Genomic DNA, 17,920 nt, shown 5'->3' on the forward strand with positions numbered 1-17,920 from the left:
TGACAGAAGGATGTAGCGTGAAACCAGCAAAGGGAAAGGCTCCACAGGGCTGAAACTGGGAGAAACCAGGCACATGCTTCCAGTTGTCCTTGCCCACTGGAGTCCTAGGGGTTCAGTGCTCCCAGCAACTGTGCATGGCCACATGTATGGAGGATTAGCAACCAGGGGAGCTCCTTGGTGCCTTGGTGTGCAGGGTTTGTATCTGGAGTCAGCCTTGGAGGCGTGGAGCATTGCGTTTCTAACCTTATCTACTAGGTCTCCAGCACCCCGGAGGTCAAGCCCAAACGATGTGATTCAGAGCCCTAGGCGGTCATTCTGAATGACATAGTTAGCAGAAGCTATTTTCGTGGCCCAAGGTCCCAGGGGTACAGAGACACTCATCAGGTGGCACATCACAAGGCTCGGGAGTGATTTCCCAAGAGTCCTCCAGGGGCCAGTCCTAAAGGTCTTTGGAATGTGCAGGGTGTGGGGCAGCCCAGGGGGAAGGATTTGTCTCCAAGCGACCCCCACTGTGATGGGGAACCAACCCTTCTAAGCCCTTGTGGGGCTGGAGGGTGCTCAGTGGTCCAGGGAGTCTGTAGCTTCCATTCTCTGTGTTTGCAGGGGACCCAGTACCAGCTCCAGCTGTAGGATACCCGTGGACATCATGGAGCCATTTGCTGCTTTGATTTCGGTCCAAGGCTGTAGCCATGTCATGGAGGGGCCAGCCGTGTGTGGGTCCAGCAGCTTCTGTCCACAGTGCTTTGCCCGTTGCTGCTACTCCTTGGGGCATAGAAACCCTGGCTGAAGCTTTTGGGACTCAGGGTGCCCCCTTCCAGGCTTCAGGCTACTCCCCCACAGGCCTCAGGCTGACCCTACTTCTCCCAGCTGATACCTGATCTTTCTCTCCCCTGCAGCTTCCTGTCAACATGGGGGACTCCAGTATGGATGCCAGTGCCACCGTGTCTGAAACTGTGGTCGAAGAAGTGTCTCTTTTCAGCATGACAGACATGATTCTGTTTTCACTCATTGTGGGCCTCCTGACCTACTGGTTCCTCTTCAGAAAGAAAAAAGACGAAATCCCAGAGTTCACCACAATTCAGCCAATGTAAGTGATCCAGCTCAGCATCCCTCTCTCAGCCTCCTGGGGCCCGTCCATCAATCCTAGCAGCGCCCTGTCCATGGGCCTGGGTCACGAGGGAGCCAGGCAAGAGATACGGGCTTACTTGCAGCATTCTGGGTTGAATCGTGAATGGTGCCTCCTTGGTGCCCTATGCTTCAGATCTCCCTTGATCCCTTGTGTTTGCACATCGTGTGGGGACTTACAGGGTTCTTTCAGGCCTGTTTCCTGTTCATGTTTCTCGATGGAACCTCACAAGGCCTATTCAGAGTAGAGGGCACTGTTCCATGGGTAGATTATCTGAGGCTTGGGGACATTAAAGATCATCAGAGCTACAGTGGCACCCAATTAATATTTCACTCCAGGATCTTATCTCGAGAACCGATGGGGCAGAGAGGTGCTGTTTGCACAGGGCCATACAGGGAGGGAGATGCAGATAACAACTGCCTTTCAGTCCTGTGGCCTTACTGCTGGGGACAGGGTGGCGCTTCGCTGCTAATGAGTCTTTATCCCCTCCTGCTTGCCAGTGTCCCTCATCAAACGAAGAGAGCAATCTCAAGCTTAGAGCTCGGGGGGCGACAGCAGAGGAGGAGAACTGGTTTTCTCCTCTCCTTGAGCCCCACATTGAACATTTCTGTGACTGGATGCGTGGAGAGTTCTTGCTCACCCTCAGGACACCACTGGGTGTGGCAGCGTCTGCCTGGAGTTTGCGTCGGATCCCATGGATCAGGGCTCAGTGCCACAAGCTCCCCGTCTCAGACACCTGCTGCGAGTGCCCTCATTACCTGTGCTTCCCACCAACCAGCTCTAAGTCAGAAGTTCCCAGAACCCCCTCCTCAGGTGTGATTCATTTGCTAGAGTGTCTCGAAGAGCTCAGGGAAGCAGTTTACTTACTAGGTTATGGGTTTATTAGAAAGGATGTAAGTCAGGAACAGCTAGATGGAAGAGGTGCAGGGGACAAAGTATGAGGGAGGCCCTGGAGCTTTATGCCCTCCCCCTACGAAGGGGTGGCAGGCGGGGAGCACCATCCTCCGAGCACCTGCAAGGAAGTATTCAGCAACCTAAAATCTGAAGCTCTCCAAACCTTGTGCTCTTGGGTTTTTATGGAGGAGTCATTACATCAGTGCAGTTGTGACTGATGAAATCATCTGCCACTGAGGGTTCATTCACCCTGTGGCCCGCTCCCCTGCCCAGAGGTCAGCAGCAGGCCTGAAAGTTCAGACCCTCTGATCACATGGTTGGTTTGCCTGCCAACCAGCCTTGTTCACAGGGGCTTTCTAGAAATTGCTTTATTAACATAAATTCCAGTGTGGCTGAAAGAGTCTGGTTATGAAGAATGGGAGACACCTCTGTTGCTCTTCTCACTTAGGAAATGCCAAGGGTTTTAGGAGCTCTGTGCCAGAAACGGTAAAGACCAATTACTTATTTATTATAAGTCACAATGTCATAGACAGTGTCCTGCTTGACCTTACTAATAACATTGTGTTCTTTTAACTTTACTGATTTTTTTTTTTAACCTTCTATAAATCTTCCTTGGAAGAAGGTTTAAGCAAAAAGAGTCTAGCCTGGAGCAGGTCTCAGGTACAGGCCCCAGGGCCACACTGAGGCCGAATTCCCCAGGCTGGGCAGGCTGGGGACTCAGGGTCATATCGGCTTCTAATTCTCTGTTCCAGTTGTGGTGACTATTTCCTTTCCTGGAAAAGTTACAGCCTTCAGACATCACAGCTGATATTCAGAGAACACGGTCCTCATGCCACGGACAGCGCAACAGTTTTCCATTTTAGAAAGCTCAGCAAATCTCTCCCAAGGTCCCACTCTGTCCCGGGGTGCCACGAATGAAACAGAGGAAGTCTCTTGTTCATTGAGCTCACAGACTGGTGCTGGTGGGTCCTGGGCAAGACCTTCCCTTCATCCTGCCTCAGTCTCCCCTCTGCAAAGTGGAAGCAGTGACTACATCCCCAAGGGCTCATGTGAGCATTAGGCGAGGTGACAGTGAAGTCACCTAGCACATTCTTGATGCCGGTGGCTGCAGAGTGTGTCAGAGCATATTTTGTGTCAAGCCCTGCACTGAGCCCTGCAAGAAGATCAGGGTGGTTTTATATGAAAGAACATGCGCAGTCAGGATGTTGGGAGGGACTTCATAGAAAGGCTTTAGGAAATGCTCTCGTGTGTGTTGTCTAATTGGGGCCTTTGTAACAGTCTCACACACGAGGCAGGCCAGAGACACGGGCTTCAGAAAACTAAGGAAGGACCGGGAAGGTGTGCTGAGGGAGGCTGTGTGGAATGGCCCTAGAAGGTGCCATCATACCCTGGGGCTTGGAGTGGGGATGGCAGGACCAGCCGATGGGCAGGAATCCAGACTCCTGTGCTGTGGCTGGTCCAGGTCCCTTCCTGGGGTAGAAAGTATTTGGGGGAAAAAATGTGGTACTCGAGGTAAGGGACCCTGTCCGGTGGCCTGTATTTCCTCTCCTGTGAAGCAGAGGTGTCTTCTGCACTTGTGCCCCGAGTGAGGACATAGGTGTGCCGTGGGAGCAGGTGGAGCCACTGTCCTCCCTGTCACCTCTCCGGCCTTGCAAGATGTGCCTGAAATAAAACCAGTAGACTGGGAGTGCTAGTGGCTCATAGGTTCTGTCTCTTTGCCAAGGCAGGAGATTGGGTTTCCTTCTTTTTAATGGTGAAGTTCCAGCTTCTCCATGAGGGGTCTACACGCTGCCCAGCGCCTCTTGTCCTGTACTAGACTGTGTGGAAGCCTGCAGGGGCCAGGTTGCCTGTGCCCTCTGCAGGGACCCCTTCCCAGTGCAGTGAGTCTAGGCCCCAGAGTCAAGTGACAAAGGTTTGAGTCCTGCCTCAAACCCCCTAGTGGTCATGTGACATTTCCCACGACTTAATCTTCTCGAAAACCGTGCCTTTGGCTCTTAATGGAGCCTTATCTCCTGGGGCTGTAAAACTGAAATGCCGTAATCATCAGTGAGTGCTCCGCCCAGGTCCATGTGCAAATGGCCATGGCCCTGCCCCCGAATGAGACACGTATTATTATTTTTCTCCTTACTATTAATATCCTGCCCAGTCTAACCAGAGCCCTTCAAGGAAGGCTTTTTATCACCCCACTTTGCAGATGAGTCAGTAACCTAGGACTGAGATCACCTAACTTACAGGTAGCGGAGCCAATCATCAAACCAGACCTGCAGACTCTGCAAGCCACACTTCCCCCTTCGTCACAATGCCCTTGGCCTCTTGTGATAGTGCCACACTTCCCCCTTCGTCACAATGCCCTTGGCCTCTTGTGATAGTGCCGATGCTCTATTCAGGCCTGAGAAAATGGACTCAGAGAGGTCCCTCAGCTGGGATCCCGGGGCCACAAGCCTGGCCCTCCTGCTGTAAACCCCGCACCTCTGTCCCTGACCACTTTGGTCCCCAGCCAGCACTGGTGGTCCTTGCCGCAGCACAGAGCCTCTGCGACCACCAGCTCCATGGGGAATCACAGGTCCCCACTAAGCAGTGTGGGGACTGTGCGTGGCCCCGGGCTGCATGGTTAGCATGGTGTGGAGCCGCAGATGTGGACTAGGCAGTCGGAGCCTTATGGAAGTGTGTTCTTTAGAGCAGTGGAAGGATCACATCCTGATCAGGGGTTCCAGGTGGGCTGTGTGGGGGATGGGTGAGAGCTGTTGGGAGGTGGGTAGAGGGGGAGCTCCAGGAGGCAGGCCCGAGAGAAGGGAGTCCCAGGGCCTTGCATAGTAAAGGTACAGTTTTTTGTTTTTTTAAAAGATTTTATTTATTTATTCATGAGAGACACACAGAGAGAGAGGCAGAGACATAGGCAGAGGGAGAAGCAGGCTCCCTGCTGGGAGCCCAGTGTAGGACTCAATTCCAGGAACCTAGGATCATGACCTGAGCCAAAAGCAGACGCTCAACCACTGAGCTACCTGGGCGCCCTGCAAAGGCCCAGTTGATGGGACACAGGGACCTGGGTGTGAAGAGCCAGGGGGAGTCTGTGCATAGGGCAGCCACTCAGAGCCAGTTTGGGAGTTGGGGAGACAGATGATGCCTCTAGGAGTAGCTAGGCAGGGCTGGGGAGCTGAGCAGAACCCAAAGTTAAGAGATTTGGACCCTTTGTAAGCAGTGGGGGTTGGGGTGACTAGGGAAGAGAAAGGCCTCCTTGGTATCCTTGGTATAGCTTTTGAACTTAGACTATCCAGCTGACACTGATTTGACATTGGCCAGTTGCATGTGGCACTTCAAGGCTTATTTTGTCATTTGCGGGCGTCCATCCACTGGACCTGGCACAGGTATTGAAAAAGGCCCTTGTCTTCCCAATGCCCTTGACATTTCCATGTAACTTGTAGAACCAGCTTGTCAATGTCCACCAAAACCAAAGGGGGGGGATAAAGCCAACCTTACTGGGGCTTTAGTTGGGATTGGATCATATCTGAATTAATTGGCACCTTACAATATGGAGTCTTCTGGTATACGAACACAGTTGTATGCCCTGGGGAGGCCTTTTGAACTGTTTATAATAGCAATTAAAGGCTTGTTAAAGAGAGCAGCACATTCTCTTAATGATGCTGGTAATAACTCCAAAAGTGGCTCTTTCCTAACCACTTCCACGTAGTCCTCAGCCTTCCCCCAGCTTGTGCCCTTGGACAGAGAGTTCCATGCCAGGGTGGCTCCTGGTCGAAGGCCACCCAGGGTATGTTGGTTCCCATAGGAGTCTGAAGCTTCAGGGGTCCCTGGTGTGCCCACTTTGCTCACACATGGAACATAGCAGTCTGCATAGATCCCCCATCTTGTCAGATGGACATTTGTATTTCTGCCTCCCATAGTGCAGAGAGGGCACCCATCCCTGTCTGGGACCCTCGAGTGGGACATTCAGAGAATGGCTGTTGAATTAGTGCTAAACCTGTTTCTGCGGCTGCCTCTGGGGCAGACTAGCCCACAGGCTGGCCTTAGCTTACACAGGTGTTTTAGATTTTTAAATTAGAATATTGTTTTAAATTAGAACATTTAGGGGCACCCAGATGGCTCAGTTAAGTGTCTGACTCTTGATTTCATCTCAGGGTCATGAGATCAAGCCCCATGTTGGGCATGGAGCCTGCCTAAGATTTTCTCTCTCCCTCTCCCCCTCACCCCTCCCCTAAAAAAATTAATAAAAAGTAAATTGGAACATTTAAATGAGAACATTGAAAAGGTTGGCACATAAAGCCCAGATTTATAGCTAATCTTGAAAAAAAATCAGACGCTCTGGGTCCCCAGTGATCCCCACCAGCAGTGGTGCAGCTCAATATGGCCACCCTTCTAGGTGGGCCTGCACACTGTCCCAGCCCAGGCTGCTGGGCTCTTCTGCTCTGTTGGAGGTGAGGGACAATATCGAACCCCCCCACAGACACACATACCTCGGCTTCACGTCTGGTGCCCGAGAGTACTTTAAAGAAAAACAAAGCTTTTTGTTGTGGAACATTTCAAACAAACCCTAAAGCATAGAGCGTAGAAGAGTGAACTTGAGCACCAGCACAGATCACTCAGCATCAACGGCCTTCTATCCTTTGTAGTCTTGTTTTCTCCCCTCCCTTCTGTTCCTGGCTCTTTTTTTTTTTTTTTAATGATTTTATTAATTTACTTGAGAGTGGGAATGAGCAATGAGCAGGGACAGAGGGAAAGAGGGAGAAGCAGACTCCCCACTGAGCAGGCAACCTGATGCGGGGTTCAACCCCAGGACCCTGGGATCATGACCTGAGCAGAAGGCAGACACTTCACTGTCTGAGCCCCTCAGGTGTCCCACTCCTGGCTTATCTTAAAGCCATCATGTTTTGTAAGTAGTCATGCAACCCATGTGAAATCTAAATAAAGGAATCCTGATTTTGGAGCAAATTTGGAAATCTTTCATACAAAATTAATGACCTGTGTTCAGTTCAGTCTTCTAAAATTCAAGGGCCCTCCCTTTTGAACACAGCTCAGGTGCTGTCCTCACAGCCTGAGAGCCAGCCACAAGCTTCAGGATCCTCAGACACTCAGTAGTATTTGTTTATGGTTCCTGATTAGCTGGTACATTTTTTTAAACACTTTTTAAAATTTAAGATCTAAGCAAGACTACAGTTAATAAGCAAATCTTGTCTCTCTCTTGGGGGGTGAGGTATGATGAGGTATAATTTACATGCAGCCAAACACACATTTTTCAAGTTTATAGTTTGGGGCACCCGCGTGGCTCGGTTGAGTGTGCAACTCTTGATCCCAGTTCAGGTCTTGGTCTCAGGGTTGAGTTCAAAACCTCATTGGGCTCCACACTGGGCATGGAGCCTATTTAAAAAAAAAAATAGTACAGTCTGATGAGTTCTGCTGGAGGCATGTGGTTGTCTAACCACTATTACAGTTAAGACAGCACGTTCCTGCATTCCCCAAATTCCGCCCCCACCCCTTCGTAGTTAACGCCCCACCTTGATTGACCATGATCTTATTTCTTTCCCTGTACTTTTGCCTTTTCCCAAATATCCTGTGAATGGAATTATGTAGCTACAGCCTTTTGTGCCTGGCTTCTCCCGCTTCCCCTTAACACCACAGGAAGTTTCTCTCTGGATGGGCTTCCCCTCCATCCCTGGTAACTCCCAGCACCATTTTTTGTTCCAGAAACCAGATCGTTTGTTTCACAGTTTCCCACAGTCTGGATTTTGCTGATTGCATCCCACTGGGGCTTGCTGCTGAAAAGCCACAAAGGAGCCCATTTTCCTGTGTGACCTTTATCTGGGGGCTTGCACTCAACCGAAGGGCCGGGAAGGCACGGAGTCCAGTCTGCCAGCCTCATTTCCATCTGTCTGGAACTTTCGAGTGCTGGCAGATGAAAAGTGAACCAGGGTCCTTCCACCTCCAATTCAGGGTCACTTCTTCTATAGGGAGGTCCTGGGCTCTGCCAAATGTGAAAATAGAAGCACACACGAGTTGTACAAAGAGGCAGGAGTGGAGGAGAGGCTTCTGTGGATGGGGAGGGTGGATGGTGCCCAAAGCCTCCCACCGTCAGGGGAAGTGGTGGGAAAGGGGGTTGGGGTATGCACACCACACCTGCAAGCTCAGGGCTGGGCTTTTTTTTTTTTTTTTTAAGATTTTATTTGTTTATTCATGAGAGACACAGAGAGAGAGGCAGAGACACAGGCAGAGGGAGAAGCAGGCTCCATGCAGGGAGCCCGACGTGGGACTCGATCCCAGAACCCCGGGATCACGCCCTAAGCTGAAGGCAGATATTCAACCACTGAGCCACCCAGGCGCCCCAGGGCTGGGTTTTCCACCACCACCTGACCACGAGGGACTTCATGGCCTCTCCTTCCTCCCTGTCCCCTGATGAGATTGGAGTGATTTTGCCATTCTGCCTACCACGTGCTACTCTGAAGGTAGCCTGTCTGCCGATCTGGGCGTCAGTGGACATCTTGACCTCTCTAGGCCGCACCCAGGGCTCACTGCTGGTAGCTCCATTTCTGCGCCAGGCACCAGGGAGCAGGGATCCGCTGTGTGTCCTCGTGGGCTCATGTGCCGTTGGGAGAGATGAGTGTGTCCAGAGGTGGTGGAAATGCAGAAGAGGGCCACCCCCTCCCATTGGTAGGTATGTCAGGACTGTGGTACCCCTGGACTGATTCGGGAGGCTCAATGGAAAGCTGGCATTGACAGCCGGGCATAGATGACGGCCGGCAGCACACAGAGCAGGACACATGGAGCAGAAGCGCGTGCACAATCTCAGGGCGAGGACCAGTGGGGCTGCTCTGGGAAAAGTGAGTCTGGTAGAGCCCAGGTGGAGGTCACCAGGGGAATCAGTTGTCATGAAGGGAGTTGAGGGTCGCCAGGGGAATTGGGGGTCATGGAGGAGTCAGGGGCATTGAGGGAGTCGGGGTGGTGAAGGGCCTCAGAAGTCACAGGGGAGCTGAGACAGGAGAGAAGAGGCTGAGGGTGAATCTTCCAGGGCCTTTGGCCCTCCTGGGAGCTGGGTAAAGGGAACGGAGCCAGGTAAACTGGGACAGCGTCCTGAGAGCAGTGGGCCCTTAAAGAGCAGTCAGGGTGGCTTAGAGGAAGGTCACCTAGTGGCACTGGCATTGACCAGTGGGCATTGGCCCGGGCCCAGGTGCCTGGGAGGGAGAGCGGGGCATGAGAAGCAGAAAGTGTCAGCGGTGCAGAGAAAGGGTTCTGTGCCAGGGCTTTTCTAAAACAGGGTTCTTGTCCCCATTTGCAAATGGCAAGGCTGAAGTGACAAGAGCCAAGGCATCAGAGCAGAGGAGGACTCTGTCATTGTCCCTGGCGAATAACCCTGAGCAGGGCCATGGCCCTGTGTCTCTCGCTTTCCTGCACAAGAGCACTGGCCCTGCCTATACCCAGCCTGCCAGAGTCACTGCCCGGGCGTCTGCAGGGCAGAAGGGCAAAGCCAGCGTGCTGCCCCATGTGCTGGGGAGGCAGGCCACCCGGACCACACACAGCAGGTATAAAGGCCTGACCTGCGTGTTGGTGAACACATGTTGAAGGCTGTATGGGGGAGGGGGGATCTCCCTGAGGGAAACAGCAGCCCCTTGGAGCCTCAGAGCACCCCAAATGATGAGGGCTGGGGATTCCTGAAGATCCCTGGGAGGGGCCAGGAAGTGCTCTCTGAGTGTGTCCAGGGACTCCCATAAGCCGTGCTTGGCTCCACAGGGCCCGTGGAGGCAGTCGGGAAATGCCAGGGCTCTGGGCTTTCCTGGCCTGGAGTTGGCTTCCTGCTCCCCTCCCCTGCCCCCACCTGGAGCCTCGCTGTCCTTGGCCGTGAAATAAGGATAGAAGTCCTTGCCCACTTGGCACGGGAGGGAGGATTAAATGAAATACAATATAGACCTCCTTGAATACTAGCTGGCAAACAGTAGGCACTCAGCAAGTCATAGTTCCCATTCTGTGTTTTGGCTTTGACCCAAGGCCTCCCATAGTGCTTGAACTTCCCGCCTGCCAGAGACCAGCCACAGCAGGAGGCGCCCTCCCTGCTGCGGGCTCCCCTGCTGGTCCGTTCCTGCTCTTTTGGGCGGGAGAGCTACTGGTTCAGATTTAAGCTCCAGCGAATCACTTTGTTTTCAGCAAAGGCAGCTCTTGCAAACCGTTCACTGTCAGCCACAGGGCCCTGGGACTGCTCTGCCTGCAGTGGAGAAATCTGGGCTCGCCTGGTGACCCCATCCCAGCCAGCCTGACCCCCCCCACCCACCCCACCTCTGCCCGGCATGTGGTGGCTCCCTGGGGAGCACAGAACCCTACCACACCAGGTTTTGGGAGGCAGCTATTCCACAGCAGCTGTCCCCTGTGTCGCCAAGGGCAGGGCAAAGTCTCAGGAGAAATTCATGCCATAGAGAATCACACTTGAGTTGGGAGTTCTGCAAACTCCTCTGCATGTTGGCCAGGACTGGAAATGAAATGAATCTCACTGGGATGTCTTGATTCATCCCTTTCCAAGTGACTCAGGGCTTTCGTGCGCCCTCCTTTCCATCCTCCCCACATGGCAGCCTGCAGTTGACTTCTGAGGCCCGCACCAGAGGGCCTTCTGCTCCCAATTTAGGAGTGGAGAGCCCTCATTGGACCCGCGTGGTCTCTGGGCCCCCAGCCCGGGCCAGCTGCTGCCTCCTCCGCTGGCTTTTTGTATTCGGGTGCCTCTGAAGGCTGCTCCTTGGGAGGAAGCGTCACAGCAAATGTGGGGGCCTGCCCCCTGTGCAGCGGGAGGGTACTGTGTGGCTTCTCTGCACACACACTGCTCCCAGGTGGCCGCCCCGTGTCTCGGGCTCTGTGGCCCACAGTTCTTTTGTGAGGAGGAAGACGGGAACCAGAGCTAATTTAATATGATCCTGAGGCGCCCCGGCAGTGGGATCAATGTGGCTTCCTTTGTGGAGAGACAGCCCTGCCATAGCAACCTGCACAACTGCCTTCTAGTGTCTCGAAGAGCTTTATTCAACCTCATGACTTCCTTTTTTTTTCTTTTTTTTTTTAATTAATTGGGAAGGGGGGAGGAAGTAGGGAGCAAGGGCTCTGGTATAAACAGTTGCCAAGGAGACCCGAGTTGGGGTTGGAAAGGTTTTCTCCTTCCCTCGGTCCATACAGAAGGAGGAGGGGTGTGTGCCCAAACGCAGGGGATCACGGGAGGTCTCAGGCTGGAGTCGCAAGTCCTCCCTGTGCCTGTGGGGACAGATGCAGGCGGGGACTCGGCAGAGGCTCCACCAGGGCTGGGGTGTCTGGGGCCTTCCCAGAGTTCACGGCTGGACTGCCGGCCCGGCCAGCACTGCGGAGGGATGGACAGAGCCCGAGTTTCTGACCGCTGGCTCCCTGCCCGTTTCTGGGAGGCAGCTGGAACCTGCCTTTAAGTCCTGGGGTCGGGAGAGAAGCCATGGGGTGCACATACTCCTCTCCGCGGGATGAGCCCACCCTCAGGTCAGTTCCAGATGTGGTGTCCCTGCGGCTCCTTCCTGGGCAAGGCTGCCCTGGAGGCGTGAAGAGGGTGCCCTGTGGAGCTGATCAGCAGAGCTGGGGCGGTTCCCCCGGGGGTCAGCGGGACATGGGGCCAGCGATCCCTTCCGTCCTGGTTTGCAGGCTGCATTTCCCAGCTCCCGAAGGAAAGGAATTTGGACTGGAAACCAGAAAGGCCCCAGTCACCCGATTCTTCCCCCTAGAAAAGAGTGGGTCCCAGGTGCACAGCCCTGTGTGAGGCTGTCAGGTGGGGTTGGGTCGAGCCGGTTGAGGCACCCACGTGTGCACCCACCTGGAACAGGTGAACTCTGGCAGCAGGGCTCTGCAGCCCGGGGCAGGTTCTGCTGCTGCTCGAGGCAGCGTAACCAACCACCACCGTAGGAGGTCAGGAAACTGCCAAGGGTCATGTCGGGGCGGGGACTGGAGGCACAGGGTCCTCCTTAGCGTCCTCGGCTTTCCCTTTCCCCCGTGCAGCGGTCTGCCCTGGATCTCTGGAAGCCATCCCGGGAGCCCGGGGAAAGGGTGGGAGTGTCCCTGCTTCCCCAGGGGCTGAAGCTGTTGGAGGGGCCGTGGTGGCACCGGAGGGCCAGCCCATCTAGCCCGCCCTGGACCGTTCCCAGCCAGACCCTGCCCCCACTTCCTGAGCCACCAGCCTGCCACGCACCCCGGGAAGCCAGAGCTGAGCTCCGCCCCCCCACCCCACCCCACCCCCCGCCCCAGGGGCCTCATCCAAGAGCCCATCGGCTGCCCAGTTTCTGTGGCTTTCCTCTGGGAGTGGTTTTCTGTCTCTGAGAATAGAGCTCAGTCCTTCCCGGAAGCCATTCTAGTGTCTTCAGACGCCCTGCGGGCGGACCGGCTGGTCTTAGCATGTGCCACCCGGTGCCGCTGAGTGTCTGTGAAGTCAGGGATCCAAAGGGCTTTCTTCTCACGAACAGCCTCTTTATCCCTGAGAGTTAACTGTACCCCAGATGCTGTACGGGGAGGGCAGGCCACCGAAGCCAAGGCACAGCGCTTTCAGTAAGACGGTTCCGCGGCCTTTCGAGGCTGCCGCTTGTCTGTCACAGGCCCATTTGGTGGCAGATCCAGGATTCAAGCTGCCTCCCCCGCTTCAGGGGGTGGGCCGCTCCCATCCTCCATGATCGTCCTCTGCCTGGTGGGAGGCCCTTGGAAGGCAGAGGCTGGCGCTGGCTCTCACGGGGTAGTGGGGGCATCCCCCGTGCCTTCTTGGAGGGAGTCTCAAATCCCCCTTCCTCAGATACAGCTTCTAGAACCTCAGTCCTAAAGAAGAGACAGGAGTTGGTTTTTCTGCTAATGGCAAACTGTGATATCAGGTGGGTGGGGAACCCTCCAACAGCCTTCTCAGGACGACCCTGGTCCCCAGAGGCCGTGCTCAGTGCTGGGCATGGTGCCGGGTGCAGAGACCCAGGCAGCTGCCCACCCCGCCCCCACTAAGCCTCAGATGGGATGATGAGTCGGGAACGTGGAGTCAAGGCCCGCATGGAGGCCTATGCTGCGTTAAGATGTGAGCACAGCCTTCCCCCGTGAACAGCAGGGAAAGGTGCTCTGAAGAGGAAGCTGTACGTTGTGTCTTAAGGGATACGTAGGAGCTCGTGGGACAGAGGAAGGACATTGCAGGCAGAAGTGCCCAGCGCAGCGATGAGCGGGAAGTCAGCATGGCCCAGGGCATTTGAAAGGTGCCAGACGCACTCCACATCCGAGGCCTCTGTGCTCCTCGGGGTAGCTTCTCTCATCTAGCCTCTACCCCAGGCTTCGCTACTCTGATAGTCCTCCCCAGTTAGAGCCCTGCAGATCTGTGTGTGTCCATGCTTGTTTCTAAACCTGGGATGTGGTTTTTATTTTCTTGGTGCAGAAATGTTCCGTGATTTCTGCAGGAAAAAGGGGTTGGGGAGGTGGGAATAGAAATCATCCACAGAAGGAAACAAAAAAGACAGTCACTCAGCCCTGGCAGAGAGCAGTTAGCCTGCCGATGTGTGCCCTTCCATTCCGTGCCTCTGAATCAAAGTGGGGTCCTGCGACCTGCATTATTCTGTAACCTGCACTTCCCTTTAGCGTATTGGGAACATCCTTCCCCACCTGTAGATGTGATCGGCGCTTCCCTGTGTGGTATCCCCTGTCTAGCCTCTCCTTAATTCTTAGACGTTGGAGTTGGCCCCCCTCTTTATAACTGTAAAATGTATTTATAATATGAAAAAACAAAATTGGGAACATCACTGGAACCACCTGCCTCATATTCTAACCCTGCGATGTCCCCTGTCAAGGTCCTGGGGTACCTCTCTGTAGACCCTGTTTCTAGGAATGATTAATGGCATGCATCCCCTTTTATTAAGGACAGAGACTCTTGTTTTGATCCTGTGGGTCATGCATCCTACCCCAGAGGCCACTGCATGTGAGGGAGGCCGTGTGGTGATCAGCCCTGGGGAGACTCAGTGGGGAGTCAGTCCACACAGTGACCAACTCCTACAGTGGTGTGTCCATGTGCCGTGAACTCACTGGCCATGGTTGAGAAATTAGGAAGGCATTCCATATCAGCAAATATTCTAGAAACTTAAGCCCCAGCGCTTTTTCATTGTCAACTAAATGCATTTTGTTTGTTTCTATTTTTTGGTTGAGGGGAAATTCACACCTCGGAAACTTTGCCATTCTGACCGTTTTTTAAAATGTACAAATCAGGGGTCCCTGGGTGGCTCAGTTGGTTAAGTGTCTGCCTTTGACTCAGATCATGATCCCAGAGTCCTGGGGTCGAGCCGCACAGCTGGGAGTCTGCTTCTCCCTCTGCCTTCCCCACCACCCCCACTTGTGTGCTCACTTGCTTACTCTCTCAAAAATCTTTTTAAAAAACGTCCAAATCAGAGGTACTTGTACAGCCATGGCACTGTACATATGGAAATTGCATGCAGTTTTGCACTTGTGCTTCTCTCGCAGTGCTTCATCACTAACGTTTGGCGTGCTGGCTGATACCGAAGCATCCATTTACACTTGGGTTTATGTTTTAATGTGGGTCATGTGTTCCCATGGCTCAGAATTCAGAAGGCATGCAGCAGTGGGAGTCACTGCACACTGCATGGTCTTCATCACACAAGGATGCCGGGAGAGCATGTGTGTGAGCGCACAGGTAGCAAGCATCCTGCTCCAGGCAGAACATAAACTGGAAGGGCCAGAAAGATGTGGCTTCTCGTGGCAGGGCAGGGGCAGGAGCTGGACATGCGGTCTGAGATGTCCAGACACCAGACCTTTTTGGAATGCAGATCGGAGCAGGGAAAGACAGAGGGTAGGCCTGAGGGCCTCCAGGCTTGCTCTCACCCTGGCCCTGCTGCCATTAGGGGTGGGTCTGCCCAGGGGGTGCTGGGTGGGGTGATGGAGAGTCAAGGAGGGTCTGTTTGGGTTCCTGGGTGCCAGGGAAAGACGGAGGGTGGCCCTGAGGGCCTCCAGACTTGCTCTCGCCCTGGCTCTGCTGCCATTAGGATTGGGTCTGCCCGGGGTGTGCTGGGTGGGGTGATGGGGAGTCAGGGCCTGTTTTGGGTTCCTGGGCAGCTGGGCCATGTCTGGGTTGGAAGGTCTTGGCATCCGGCCCCTCAGCTGACCCACAGGTAAATGCTCTTAAACTCTGAGGGGCCCTGAAAATGACCCCGGGCCTGTACCCAATTTAGTGAAAAACCTAGGGCAGCGTAATAGGAACTTCTGATACCTTTATGTTTGCGAAATCCTGTGTCTAAACAGCTTTGCAGAGTCATCATAGATCTTTCCACAGACCGCAGCTGTCTAGCCCCAACAGGTACCACTTTTGTGCAGCTGTCCCTGCGCGTGTGTGCTGGCACTCCACGCCGACTTTATTACACTTCCCATGCACAGGAGGCTGCAGGATGTAGTGGAAAAGGGCAAAGACCTGGGAGTCAGAAGGGGATGGGGCCCTGGCCTGACCCGTTACTGGCCACAAGGACTGCTGTCAGGCCTCTGGCAGCCTTCCTGTAAGGTGGGCGTCCAGGCCCCCTGAGATCCTGCACGTGGCGGACACAGCACTCCACCCTCTCTGTCCTTTACTTCATGTGACATTTGCAGAAGCCTTCAAAGTGGTATTTGCTAGTCCCGTTTTCTAGCTGAGGAGCAGTGAAGCGCAGGTCGAGTTCACTGGGCTGTGACTCGGCAGGCTGGGTGTGGCAGTGCGAGCTGCCCGGCTCCGGAGCCCCTGCTCTGCCCTCCGCCTCGTTGCACCTCTGCCGGCCTGAGGGCCTTGGTTGTGGGGAAAAAGTGAATTCTGGAAGCAAGTAGTGTAAGGATAAACTTTATTAAAATGTAGTATCTACAGAAAGGTGCCCACAGAGAGATGATCTTACCACGTGAATGAGGAGTCATTACTACCCAGATCAGAGTGCAGACTGTTGCTGGCACTCAGGGAGCCCCTGCTGTCCCTCACCAGGTCCTGACTCTGGTCCCTGGGGATTAGTTTCTCTTGATGGGGACTTTGGATAATGATGTCAGACAGACAGACACTTACACTCTCTTCCATCTGGCTCCTCGCTCTCAGCATCACACCTTGGACTCATTCATCCCCAGGCATGTTGTGATCATGCATACTGCACAGGAGAACATCCTGTTGTACAAATAAGCCACAGTCCGTCTGTTCTCCTGTGGGTCCTGTTTGGCACCCACATGTTTAACGCTGCCGGAATGTTCCGTGAGTGTATCTTGGTGCACAGGCACCAGTGAGCTCTGTCCGGTGTCCACCGAGGAGTGAAGTGCTGAGTTATAGGTTTAAAGAAGACACCGCCAAGCAGCATTCCAGATCAGCTGTGCCATGTCCACTCCAGCAGCTTCGGCTATAGGTGAGGGGTTAGCCTTTCCTGGTCGGAGCCCTTCTAGTAAGTGCGCGATACATCTTGCTGTGGTTTTATTTTCTGTTTTTCTGCTAACTAATAACAAATGATGTTCCCGACAATAGCATTACTCTTTAAGAAAGCACTTGGTTGTTCAGGTCTTTTGACAATTTTCCTCTTGGATTGTCCATCTTTTCCAGTTGATTGGTAGGGCTTTCTTATGTTCTCAACCCAAGTCCTTTGTCACATGTGCCCATGTTGCAGCATCTCCCTTGCCACGGCCCACCTTTCATTTCCTTAGTAGTGTCGTTTTGAACCACATTTTAGCGTTCAGACTTGTCACTTCATTCAGACAGGCTGTATATCACACATCCCAAAGATTTGTCATTCAGACAGAGGTACATTTTGTGCTCCTTGGTTTCTTAGGCCTGAGGGTCCCTAGCAAGGCTCCCTGGGCTTTTTAAAATTATTTTTTAATTTACTTCTTAAATTTTTAAAAAAACATTTTATTTATTTATTCATGAGAGACAGAGGCAGAGACACAGGCAGAGGGAGAAGCAGGCTCCCTGCGGGGACCCCGATATGGGACTTGATCCTGGGACTCCAGGATCACACCCTGAGCCAAAGGCAGACGCTCAACCACTGAGCCACCCCTCACGTCCCTATTATTTTTTTTAAAGGTTTGTTTATTTTAGAGAGAGAGCGCGCGCACATGCGCGCGCAAGCAGGAGGAGGAGGGGCAGTGGGAGAAGGGGAGAGAATCTCAAGGAGGCACCACATGGAGCATGGAGGCCGAACAGGGCTTGGTCCCACAACCCCAAGATCACAACCCAAGTCAAAACCAAGAGTCAGATGCTCAACCAACTGTGCCACCCAGGTGCCCCTCACTGGGCTTTAGATGGCCCCGCAGGCCTGGGGCAGTGAAGAAGATAAAGGAAAGGATGAGAAATGGAAGGGGGGCAGGAGGCCAGCAGCTAGGAGGTGGAGAGTGGGCAGGCAGTGGTGCTGCTGGAGAGGATGAGGTCCAGGGCTCTAGAAGGTGCCATGACCACAGAGAACAGGTCTGTGTGGCCCCAGTGCAGGGATGGGAGGGGGCCCTTGGGGGTGGCACAGGGGTCTTTCAGGTGAAGAAGTGGAGTGGGAGCAGTCGGGCCGGAGGCCACAGGGGGCACGGTGCTGAGGGCCATCACAGAGGGAGTGGTATACAAATCTCACATCCCTGTATGGCGTGGGGAGGGGAGCGCCAGCTGAGGCTGGGGACAGCTTCTGAAGGGACTTGCATACCCCAGTCTGTGGCTGTGGGAGCCTGTGGGGATTGGGGATGAGACAGGGCCATTGGGGCCATAGGCAGGATGGGGAGGGGTGGGACTGAAGTCCTTGATCCTTCTTCGTTCTCATCCATCTGGGGATCTGGGGCCGATCTGGGGATCTGGGGCCGGAGGTTCCGGCTCTGATAGTGGCAGGGTCTCAGGCGGCTTTGGACTCCCTGCAGAGGACATGGGGAGCCGGGCTGGCAGGGAGCTCGGGGTCCTGCCACTGGGTCAGAGGCTCT

The 17,920-nt window shown here is 54.0% G+C and overlaps 1 protein-coding gene across 6 annotated transcripts in view; it reads left to right on the forward strand.

Annotated features, from left to right (window-relative positions):
• The window catches only part of LOC121487991 (NADPH--cytochrome P450 reductase), a 61,341-nt gene that overhangs the window by 33,151 nt on the left and 10,270 nt on the right, over positions 1-17,920 (forward strand). For 5 of the 6 annotated variants that reach the window (XM_041750166.1, XM_041750165.1, XM_041750163.1 and 2 more), the window contains one exon: positions 897-1,087. In XM_041750166.1, the coding sequence (XP_041606100.1) occupies positions 909-1,087 (179 nt within the window). In that variant the 5' untranslated portion in view covers positions 897-908. Of the gene's footprint in view, positions 1-674; positions 714-896; positions 1,088-17,920 lie in introns of those variants that run through there. The other variant, XM_041750164.1, reaches the window with a different exon arrangement.

The sequence above is a fragment of the Vulpes lagopus genome, chromosome 3, assembly GCF_018345385.1.
Source record: "Vulpes lagopus strain Blue_001 chromosome 3, ASM1834538v1, whole genome shotgun sequence".
Lineage (NCBI taxonomy): Eukaryota > Metazoa > Chordata > Mammalia > Carnivora > Canidae > Vulpes > Vulpes lagopus.